At 41.6% G+C, this 11,742-nt stretch overlaps 1 protein-coding gene across 9 annotated transcripts; it reads left to right on the top strand.

Annotated features, from left to right (window-relative positions):
• The first annotated feature begins 1,183 nt into the window (after positions 1-1,183).
• Positions 1,184-8,806, top strand: LOC117086889 (zinc finger protein with KRAB and SCAN domains 8-like). Of its 9 annotated transcripts, none has more exons than XR_004438611.1 (5): positions 1,184-2,148; positions 2,903-3,092; positions 4,914-5,216; positions 6,462-7,895; positions 8,739-8,796. XR_004438611.1 is itself a non-coding variant. In XM_033216500.1 (5 exons), the coding sequence occupies exon 5, from the start codon at positions 6,880-6,882 to the stop codon at positions 7,687-7,689; it is 810 nt and encodes a 269-aa protein (XP_033072391.1). In that variant the 5' UTR covers positions 1,184-2,148; positions 2,903-3,092; positions 4,914-5,216; positions 6,462-6,594; positions 6,814-6,879; the 3' UTR covers positions 7,690-8,806. The 9 variants fall into 9 exon arrangements, 7 of the variants coding, with proteins under 7 accessions (XP_033072391.1, XP_033072392.1, XP_033072390.1 ...); XR_004438610.1 differs by having other exon boundaries at positions 8,742-8,793; XM_033216500.1 differs by having other exon boundaries at positions 6,462-6,594; positions 6,814-8,806.
• The last annotated feature ends 2,936 nt before the right edge of the window (positions 8,807-11,742 follow it).

The following is an 11,742-nucleotide window of genomic DNA, read 5'->3' on the forward strand; positions in this document are numbered from 1 at the left end:
TGAAGCTCTCCATTTGGCCAGCCTTATTGGTCAAGAAAGAAAATAAGAAGCACCAAGACTACTGTGTTAAGGTTATAATTCCAAAAGTGCTTGAGAATAGGCTTTGGTATATGAGATTAGTGATTCTCTTTGGGAGAAATTTGGCAGTGTTTGGGGACATTTTGGTCATACCATTGGTGGGCAGCTGGGATGCTACTGGCCATCTAGTAGGTAGAGGCTGGGGATAAGCATCATGTTTGCACAGGACAACCCTGTCCCTCCACATTGCCCCACCCCTGCCCCCGCCCCACAACAAAGAATTATCTGGCCCAAAATCCTTAATGCTGAGGTTGCGAGACTTGATATATTTAAGGTAAATAGGAGAAAGAGATATGAAGTACTGGCAATACAATTAGAAAAATTAGCTATGCCAAGCTTTAAGAGAATCCTAAGTGTGTGCATATTTTGTGGTTTTTAAGACTACAAAAGAAAAAGAAGACTTAGTGTTTGGCATTCACAGCAACATATGTCAGGGTATTGAGAAACAATAAAGTTATCAATGATGTTTTAAGGTTGTTTTCAGCATCAGATCTGCCATCATCCCTATGCCAAGTGTTTCAGCATACAAGTGTTACAGAAGTACTAGTTTTAGTCTTCCACATCTTGATTCATTATAGCATCAAAGGTAAAATGCTGGGGGCTGTCTCTTTAGCAGAGGGGCTATAACATCAAAGATTTATGTTTGAGGTCAATATATGACCCTCAGTCCCTTGGACAGCCACTAGGCAGGAATTACCAGCACGCCAAGGAAACCACAAGCCAGAATATTGTCAGTTTGCTAAGTAAAAGTATTCCAGCTTTACTTGCTTTTAACATAGTTTTTAACATACTGTGTTAATCCTATTTAGGAAGGCAAATATGTAGGAGGAAATGTGATTTCCTAAATTAAATCATTAAAAAGCAGGCCTTTAGAAGCACTAGCTTCCTTTTGCAGTTCAGTGGTACTTAATCCAGCAGGTTTAAAAAGGTTCAACCCCTGGGTGCAGTGGCCCATGCTTGTAATCCCAGCACTTTGGTAGGCCAAGACAGAAGGATTGCTTAAGGCCAGGAGTTCAAGAGCAGCCTGAGCAACAGCAAGACTGTCTCTACAAAAAAACTTAAAAAATAAAAAAATTAATCAGGTGTGGTGGGATGCGTCTGTAGTCCCAGCTGCTCAAAAGAATATGGTGGGAGGATCCCTTGAGCCCTTGCAGTGAGCTATGATTATGCCACTGGGCGACAGAGATCTCAAAAGTTTAACCCAAGTTAGAAAATCAGTTTACATGTGTAATACACCAAAGAAATAACTGCTTGTTCTGTCATATTTAAATATTCATAGTCTAGAATGCTAAGTTTAGTGTTCCAATCCATTATTCTGTAAATGGAGGCTCAAAGAGGCCACTTGGTTAGGTTTCCTGGGCCTTTGCCCATTCTCCCCTAGTTATGCTCTCAGGTGTGACTCTTGTATATTCTTAATTCACGCTCTGCCATAAGATGGATTCAAACTTTGTGCCTCCACCTCTAATGTTTAGTTTTACGAATTACTCCTTTTATCAGCTTTATATTCAAGCCAGTATATTTACTGACTACAGTGTTTTGAGTTAAAATCTTTCATAAATAATTGAATAGCCGGATAAATTTTGCAGTATCACAGTCATGTTTTGAAAAGATTGCTCTTGGTTCTTGTCTCTAATCTTTGAGAAAGCACACAGGATATAGTGTGTTAGCTTTCAGATCACTATTAAGACCAGATTTCTGTGGCCCCGTTTGTCGGTTTAAGGGATCCTGTAGGACCCACACGAGATATTTCACCAGCTGCACTATCTTTAAATTCCAACATACACGGGTGGTCCTGCCCTGGATAAAACTCAGGAAGCAAAAACAACCTTCGGGAGAGGTGAGGTAGGAAGTCATAGCATTGCCGACGGTCCAGAGCAAATCGCTCCCGGGCTAGATCCCGCCTGCACCACAGCCGGGACAGGTTGAGGTTTCAACCCCTCTCTGGCAAACTCGGGCGCAGCCAGGCCCCGCCCAGAGATTTCCGGGGCACGCCCCGGAAGTGCTGAGAGGGACTTCCTCCCTGCGGCGAGGCCTCAGAGCCGGTTGCTGCTCACAGGCAGAGAAACGCTGGTATGCATTTGGGTGCCGCTTGGGTGTGTGTTGCACAGCTGCAACCCCTTAGACCTCCTCTCTCCGCGCCTGCCTGGGTGGAATGTGAGCAGGAACCCCAGGAGAGGCAACCCCTCCTGGGACGGTGGGGATTGTATCCAAATGCAGTCTTCCAGGAAAGGGTTTTTCCTCGAGATTTAGTGCTGCAGAGGCCCAGAGTTGGGACTACTTCCCTTTCAGTTACAACCCTGGTCTTTACTGCCATCTTCAGAACTTCATTGAGTACCAACTACAAGTGTGCTTCTGGTACCAATTGGTATCACTGCCCACCAGATCTTCAGCTTTTTCAAACAAAAGGGGGAAATTGCAAATAATTGGAAATAAGTGTTCGGTGCTCGAAATTCAGGAGAGGCTTCTTCCACCACTTGATTGTGCCCGTGACATTTCATTTTGAATGCAGAATTCGTTCTCTCTGTACTTCAGCTTGGCAATAAATGGCTACCCTTCCCTTTAACAGTCACCTCCATCCACGCCAGGACCACCTTACAGCAACCTTAATGCTGTTCTCTCATGAGCCCTTCCACTATCCCAACCGGTGCTCATAGGCAATGGGGAAGATTACCACTGCAGACCTGCTGCCCCAGCATGTGATCTGAGAGCCCTTTGCAAATTAGCTCCTTATTTAGCATTGCACTTCTTTCCCCCCATAACCCTTAGTAGTGTAACACCTATGGCAATCTGCTTTTTCTTGAGTAAAATAATGTTTCTTTTACAGAAGTGTTCCTGAAGACTTCAATTACAGGAAAAGCCGCTTGACTGCATCTTTAGAGGAGTTGGTTTCGCTGGTTCCAAGGATTCTGTTAATGAGAAAACTCCACAGGCCAGCATTCTGTAAGCTGGCTCCAGCAGTCCAGTTGACAGTGACTGAGACCAGTTCCTGAGTCATCCTATCTGAGGAACACCAGGTCTGGGATAGGGAGCAGCACTGACCAGGGGAGGGAGGATTTTCCTTGGGGAAGTGGCTAAGCTGGATGATTTCAAGGAATTGAGTGAATCCAGACAGCAGGTGGGGAGAGATATTATCAAGTTATCTTAAAACTTTTGGTCCCTTAGGGATTCTTCCCTTTCTTCCTCTACTTTTTAAGCACGTAAGTCAGAAGCCAGACTAACTGTGATTTTGTCCAAGTCATTTTATCTTTCTGTGCCTATATGCCATCTGTCAATGGGGATAATAAAAGCACCTGCCTAGAGTTGTTATGAGGATTACATGAACAGTACCTACTACATAGGAAGTGCTATCCAGGTATTTGTTGTAATTATTTCTTATTCTCCTTACCTCCCTGGGATTAGCCTGTTCTGCTGATTTATTCATTTCTACAGCGATTCTTTCATAAATTCATGTGTTTATTTTTTTTCTGGCCCCAGCTCTTAGATACAGTCAGGAAGTAGGCAAGAAATGCCAGCTCTGGAAGCAGAGGGAGAATAAGATATTCTCTAGTGCCACCCAGGAATATGCCACTGAAGTGTCAATGACAGACTCTTCCCTCTACAGGAGAGCTGTGCTAAACTTGACGTTTTGTGGTCTTCTGGGGATTCTGGAAGTAAGGGACCTGAGGAGACTTAAAAACAACTGCTATAGGACAGGATCAGGATAAGTGAGTTGTGAATGCTTAGCAGAGTCTGATTAAGTTCAGAGTGAGACTAGAGCAGGAGAGAATCCAGCTCAGATCTGCCATTGCCACGTTTTTTATCGTTCAGGAGCTTCATCTTGGCTGCCAGTTTTCAGAAATAGAAATTGTAACTATATTTCCATTTTTTTGTCTTTGACTTTGCTTAAAGTGCTTTTGTTTGTTTGTTTTACCTCACAGTTGTTTTTATTCTATGTGGGTCAAGTTTATCAATCTTTTCATTAATGACCTCTGGATATTGTCTCATAGAGGGGGGCCTTTCTTTTTTGAGATGGAGTCTCGCTCTGTCACCCAGGCTGGAGTGCAGTGGTGCGATCTCTGCTCACTGCAACCTCCGCCTCCCGGGTTCAAGCAATTCTCCTGCCTCAGCCTCCTGAGTAGCTGGGATTACAGGCATGCACCACCACACCCGGCTAATTTTTGTATTTTTGGTTGAGACGGGGTTTCACCCTGTTGGTCAGGCTGGTCTCGAACTCCTGACCTTGTGATCCACCCACCTTGGCCTCCCAAAGTTCTGGGATTACAGGCGTGAGCAACTGTGCCCGGCCAGGAGGAAGGCCTTTCTATTCTGAGGTTATAAAGGACTCACCTCATGTTTTCCTCTGGTACTTTTATGGTTTCATTTATAACATTTAAAACTGGTTTATTTGGAATATATCCTAGTTTATAGAATAAGGTAGAAATCTAATTTACCATCTTTCCAGATGGTTATCCAGTTCTCACCATGCATTTGAAGAGTTCACTTTTTTTTTTAACTTATTTGCTACCTTTATCGTATGCTAAATGTATGTGCCTATTTCTGGGACTTCTGTACCATTTTCATGAGTACTACACACTTTAAGTATTAAAGCTTTATAATATGTAAGTTCTTTAGGACAAGTTCCCTTCTTTCTCAGTTTCCCCAGGTAGTCCTGCATGTTTAGTCTTCTAGGTGAACATTAAAATCTTCTAAAAAGTTGATATTTTCATGGAAATAGTGTTGAATTTACAAATTAATTTGGAGATTACTCTCTGAGTACTAACCCCTGAGGAGCCATAAAGTGGCTTAATCTGGGAAGCAAGCCCTAGATTGAAATTTCATCTTGGCTGTTTTAACAGGTGCCTGACCTCGGAAAATTTATTTGCTTCTCAGTTTTTATATATATGCGAGGAGGACTTGAATGTCTGCCCTGTAGGATTAAATGAGATAAAGAGCATAAAATGCCTTCTTGGGAGTAAGCGATCCTTTCTTCACACGGTCCATTCTGGCCAGCTCACAAACCACTGAGAGGGAAGCCTCCAGGATCCTAGAGTAGATGACCAGATGCCCAGGCGCGGGATCTGTGGAAGGGAAAGTCAAGCTTTCTAGGCCAACAGCTGTCCTCAGTCACTTGGTCAGATAGTCTAATCGCAGTTTTTCAGGTGAGTTCCCTCTTGACTTTCTTCTAGGGTTTTGCATGTGCCCTGCGGTGGACACCCTCGGAGAATGGGAGAAACTATGTACTGTGCCAGGTCGCCTCAGGCCTGCCTTTTCCCTCCATCCTTCCCCACCCCTCCCCTCTTCCACCCACTTTCTCACACTCCTCCTCTTTTCTCTTTCCTCCCTTTTCCTCCCTCTCCATCATCCTCCCTCTCATATTTCTTTCCCTTCACTACCCCATCTCCTGCCTGGCCCTTCTGCACTGGCAGAGTAGACCCTCAGAAACCTGGGAGAGAGGATGGCTGGGGCAGGCTGATGTCTTAAGTCCTGTCCTTGGCTGTCTCTGAGGCTCTTAAAACTCCTAATTAGAGGAGTGACTCTGACTTGCTTTTCTGACAGGGCTAAATTTGTGAGAGTGGGGTGCAGGAATGGAGACCTTATTTTCTCTTGGTCTGGATCCTCAGTTCTGCTTTGTGTTGGTTTTTGTTGTTAATGTTGTTGTTTGTTTGTTTTGTAGAATATCATTCAATTGGGATTTAACTGTTTTTGTCATTATTATACTGAGGTTATACATTCTGGGGAGGAAGGCCACAAAGTTGAAGTGCCATTCTCATCATATCAAGGGTGCATACTGTTAACTTATAACTGTTGAGACATAAAACAATTTGTAAGGTGGAAAAAAGCAGAGAGGCGTTATTAGTGTAATTTGAGTTGGGAGCAAAAATTTTATCAAGTTTGGACACAAAACTGGATTTGTTCCCAAGAAAGTAGCAGCCATCCGTTTTCTTTGGAGAGGTGAAGGGTTTATTCTGTCACAATTCCAGCAGAGACAAAGCATCCCTGTTGCTGAGATACTGTTTATCATAGCAACAACAGCTGCAGAAATAGTAGTGGCATAGCAATGAACAGAGCTTTTTTCATCCCCATGTCTCTCTTCCATCTCAAATAGTATGGACTCCTGTGGGTGGTAAAACATACCTGTTAATGGTGTTATTGTCATTTTTCCAAACTTCTTATCAGTTGAATTTGTGTCTATTGCCATTTCTATTCCCATACTCCTTCATCTGCTCTATCTGCAAATCTCTTGAGTTTCTGTCTTGTTTTCCAATTTAATTAAATATGATTCACCTTTAAAAGTAGGAACTATATATTATTTTTATATTTATTTATATTCCAGATTATATGTGTATGTTTTAGATGCCTTTATAGAGGATATTTTATTTATTAATGTATATTTTTTGAGACAGGGTCTTGCTCTATTGCCCAGGTTGGAGTGCAGTGGCGTGATCACAGCTCACTGCAGCCTCAATCTCCCAGACTCAAGTGATCCTTCTGCCTTTGCCTCCCAAGTAGCTGAGATGATAGGCGTGTGCCATGAAGGTATATTTAAATAGCCGTTTGAGTCAGATATTCATTCCAGCAGTTCTTTGATGTTATTGAGACATGATACAGGCTGAATGAAAACATTTTAGGTGAGTACCATATGATTGGCGTGTCCTGGGATTACTGAACGTGTTTGAGAGCTCTAGTCTGTGTCATATTATATTGCTTTAGCAACAGGGAATAAAGCACATTTCAAAGGTCTGTTTATTATTTTAGGATTCAAGGCCAGAGGTGTGAACAAGGTGTCAACTCTGAAGGGCTGAAGGGAAGGTTTTTCTAAGGATGGACCCACACCAGAAGGTCCCTAGCATATATAATGGGGATACTTTACAGACTCCTGAGTATGAAAAAGTCTCTCAGTATGAGGACCAGTTAGAAAGGCATGAGGGTAGGCGCATGGAAGAAAGACGGTATAAATGCAATGAATGTGGAAAGAAGTTTGCCCAGAGCTCAGGCCTTGTTCGACATCAGAGAATCCACACTGGAGAGAAACCCTATGAGTGTGATCACTGTGGAAAAGCCTTTAGCGTGCGCTCAACCCTTACTGTGCATGAAAGAATCCACACTGGTGAGAAGCCTTATACTTGTAATGAGTGTAAGAAAGCCTTCAGTGTAAGGGCACACCTGATTATACATCAGAGAATCCACAATGGAGAGAAACCCTATGAATGTAATGAGTGTGGCAAAGCATTTAGTGTGAGCTCAGACCTTATCAAACACCAGAGAATCCATACTGGTGAGAAACCTTATGAGTGTGATGAGTGTGGAAAAGCTTTCAGTGTGAGCTCAGCCCTCATCAAGCATCAGAGAATCCATACAGGAGAAAAGCCGTATGAGTGTAAGGAATGTGGGAAGGCCTTCTATGTGAACTCAGCGCTTATTAATCACCAGAGGATTCACTCTGGAGAAAAGCCCTATGAGTGTGGAGAGTGTGGAAAAGCGTTCAGCCAGATCTCAACCCTTATTCATCACCAGAGAATCCATACTGGAGAGAAACCATATGAGTGTGAAGAGTGTGGGAAAGCTTTCCGTGGGAGTTCTAATCTTACTAAACACCAGAAAATACATGCCAAAGGAAAGTGTCATCAGTGATTTATGTGGCAAATATATTCCAAAGGGCTTTTGTTACATCAGAAGATACCATCGAAAGAAGAGTGTGGTTAAAGTTAATCCCTTAATTGACACTTCATCCTTGAAATACTGAAATGAGAAATCACTGAAAAGTAACTCCATCAGCATTGTTTCTAAGGCTCTAAAATCACATCTACTTCTGAGAATGTAATTTTGCAACTCATAAGGTAAAGCCATTTAAAAACCATATAGTATATAATGTAGTTTATGTTGGCTTAGAGCAAACTAGCAATTCAAACATTTTCCTCTTATGAGCAAGCCTTTTGTCGTTGTTTTGTTGCTGTTGCTGTTATAGATAAAACATTAGATTTTGACATGGGAAGCAATTGGTGAGAGAGAAAGGACATATCCTTAGTTGAATCTGGAAAATACCAACCCATTTATCTTTCTTTGCCTTTGATGTACCACTGTGCTCTTAGGATGATTAGATGTGTTTGTGGCTTCTTGGCAGAAGGTAGAGCATCTTTTTAGGTAGGAAACCCAACAGATAATTTTTCAGGGTGATTCTTGCATAGTCAAAAAGCCTTAAACCTTTTTTGACTTACTGACTCAATAAGCTTTTGAGTTTGACTGAGGTTCCTCAACCAACGCAAACAAAACAAAGACGAAAACTTCCCAAGGAGATTTAAGTGTTTCTGACTTCTGACCCTTGCTCATAGCTGATCATAGCTCACTGCTATGTGTGGTGTCGTATATGCAAAGGCTCAGAGGTATGATAATGGGACATTTGGGGAATTTTCGAGGTCGGTGTTGGTTTTAGGATGACTATGTGAAGCTTGATACCTAGTGTCAACCAAGAGTACTCAGATTTGAGAGGTGAGTTTGATTTTGAAAATGTTTTTGCTTTGTCTATGGGAATCCCACTAAAGCTGTCCACCAGACCATAATCTCACTTCCTTACCCTAATCTCCAAAGCCTGTATTTGCACATGTGAAACTCAGGAGAGAAATCTGGACTTTAAAATTACTTTGTTACTATTTTTCTTTCTTTCTTTTTTTTTCGTTTTGAAGCAGGATCTTACTCTATCACCCAGACTGGAGTACAGTAGTGTGATCCCACCTCACTGCCGCTTCAGCTTCCTGGGCTCAAGTGATCCTCCCATCTCAACCTCCCAAATAGCTGGTTCTACAGGTTTGTACCACCATGCCTGCTAATTTCTTATTTTTTGTAGAGACAAGGTCTTACTTACTATGTTACCCAGGCTGGTCTCCACTTCCCCTGCTCAAGCGATCCTCCTGCCTTATCCTACCTAAGTGCTGGAATTACAGGCATAAGCCACCAGGTTAGGCTATTTTTCTATTTTAACAGTGATTTCTCCCTCCTGAGTAATAGTCCTAAAATTTTTTATTCCTGAAATTTAATTAATGTGAGGTTCAAGATTAATATGCCAAATTGATAGAAATTACAGATAGCTTTGGTGGTTCACATTTGAAATAGATTATAGAGAACGCTCTCTGGGAAGGTGAAATGTTATTCACTTCTCAGAAAGAAGCTCTGTGTTGCAAAGGGATGCACAGTTTCCATGAATTATCCTAATCAACACTTCAGGCAAGTCAGCTGTAAAACACACTGGACCTCATGAAGCTCTGAGCCAACTTGTGGCCAGTAGGCACTAAGGTCAGAGATGCATGTGGAAAAGCACATGATGAAGCCTCTGGTATTGCAGTAGTGCCTACAGCCCTGCCCAAGGCCTGGATATGGGGATTGAAGGCAAAGAAGATCATGGTTCTGGAGCTCACATTGAGGAAATGGACCTTACTCAGGGAATGGGGCACATTAGAGAAGGTAAAACACATACTGTACTTATAGCAGAAGTGAAGGGCTTCAAGAAGTTCTCTTTGCTTTGCTGACTTCATGTGTGAATTCTTTTGCCCTGCTTCTTCCTGTCTTTGGCAATTGAAGGAGACTAGGTTTTCCTTGATTTGACCTGTCACCCCATTTCTGTGCTGTTATCTTCAATGTTTTTAGTGTTTACCTTTCTAACCCCAGCTATCTTGGTTTGTTTCTAGAACGGAGGTTAACAGACAGAGACATCTGGGTGGAGGACACCCTTTTGGGATCAGCACTGAATGTGATGCCATATCCCACTCCAAACCAGCACAACTATAAATACTAAGCAGTGAGTGGTATTCTGAAGACTTTGAAGGAGGAGCTATTTCTGAAAATAAATTTATTTTGTTGAAGAATTTAACCATTAAGCAATCAGGATATGTGTACTGTGGTTATTCCTTTTGAGCTCAAAGTAAGGTACTAGTGATTATTTGTTTTAGGTTGGGTCTTGTGCCAGGTGCTAGGAATACAACAATAAGTGAAAAAAGCACCCTAATCTCAGGGGACTTGCAGGTTATTTGGTGACAGGGAGAAGAGAGTAGATAGAAAACAATGAATACTGTGATAAAGCCACTGGATTTGTAGAGTATTTTGCACTGAAGAAGGTTTAACAATGACTCACGAAAACAATTGAAAAGGCTTTGGAGGAGGACAAAAGTTTGGAGGAAAAAAAATGAGTTCTTGAGCCACATGATAAAGAAGAATGAGGGAAGGTACAGTGAGAATAGCATGTGAAAAAGCACAATGCATCTGGGAATAAAGAAGTTTTCACGGACCTTGATTATATTTCGAGAATCATAGAATATGCATATGAAAGTAGTATATTATGACCAGACCATGACATTCTTTGTTCTGCTAAGAAATGTGAAGCATATTCTTTAGACCAGTGTTTCTTCAAACATTTTGTGCAGTAAGAAACCCATTTTATGTTGTAACTCAGTGTACCATTTTTGGGAGAGACCATCCTCCTTGGGCCTTGCACTCCTACATGTCTTGTTGGGTGTGCCAACATTGCAAGGGCATAGCAGCTCTTACTCAGGCCACTTTTTATTGTCATGCAGCTAGTAACCTTGAAAGATGAGGTGACCTCTCTTTACTAAGAGTAGGTTAGCTTGCTTGCTTACTTATTACTGTTTGGTATTCTTTTGAAAAGTTCCTGTTCAATTTTTTTTACATGTTTATAGGAATTATTTACATATTCTGGATATGAGCTCTTTTCATAGAGGATGCAAATATTATCTCCATCTTTATAGCTTGCCTTTTATTCTCTTAATGGTGTCTTTTGATGAATATGTTTTTAATTTTAATATAGTCCAATTTATCAGTCTTTTTGTTTCGTGTGTGTCTTGTGTCTTTTGAATAATTCTTTCTCTCCCTTAAGATCATGAAGATAATCTCTACCACTTTAAAAAGTTTTCTAATTTGCTTTCTCATTTGTATCTGTAATCCATTTGAAATTTATTTTTCTGCCTGAGTGAGGTAAAGTCTAATTTCATTCTTTTCCCATATGGATATTCTTTTCATCCTTCATCACTTATGGGAATGCCTGTTATTTCCCACTGTTATACAGTGCCAATTTGTCATTAATCAATTTTCCAAAAATGCATGGATCTGTTTCTAGTTTCCCTGTTACATTCCATTGCTTTATTTGGCTCTCCCTGCATCAATACGAGATTTTCCTAATTATTATAGCTTTACATTGTTCTGGTATCCAGTGGAGCAAATCATCCTACTTGAAGAGTCAGACTCCATGCCAAATTTTATGTGTCATTTTTCAGGCCCAACCATAGGCAGTTACAAAGTCCGTACACCTCATGAAGGAAAGCTACGCTCCCCATGCCAGACTTGGGGCACAGCCAATGCATTGCAGTCTCTGAAGAAAGTTGCAGTCAAGGACCCAGACCCCTGGCCCAGCCATGCTGTTAGGCATATCTGCATACCTAGTCCAAGCACCTCTATTTGGAGGTGTCTTTATTGGTGGCCTCCTCTAAACAATTCTGAGACCTTTTTACTGGGATCAGGAACCTTGATGCCACTTGTCTTCACTTTCAATATTTAGTACTTTTCCACTCCTAGCAATTTTCCCTCTTTCTCCTCCCAGCCCTTAGGCCCATAAAATGGATGGAGCCTTTTATTCAGGTTTGTCTTAGTAGTGAGATGATCCCCATACTTTGCTGATTCTTT

Source organism: Trachypithecus francoisi, unplaced genomic scaffold (assembly GCF_009764315.1).
Source record: "Trachypithecus francoisi isolate TF-2019V2 unplaced genomic scaffold, Tfra_2.0 Lachesis_group10, whole genome shotgun sequence".
Classification (NCBI taxonomy): Eukaryota; Metazoa; Chordata; class Mammalia; order Primates; family Cercopithecidae; genus Trachypithecus; species Trachypithecus francoisi.

Bases quoted from the DNA above. Each gene is read 5' to 3' on its own strand.
- LOC117086889 (XM_033216499.1), top strand. From the start codon at position 6,880: ATGGACCCACACCAGAAGGTCCCTAGCATATATAATGGGGATACTTTA.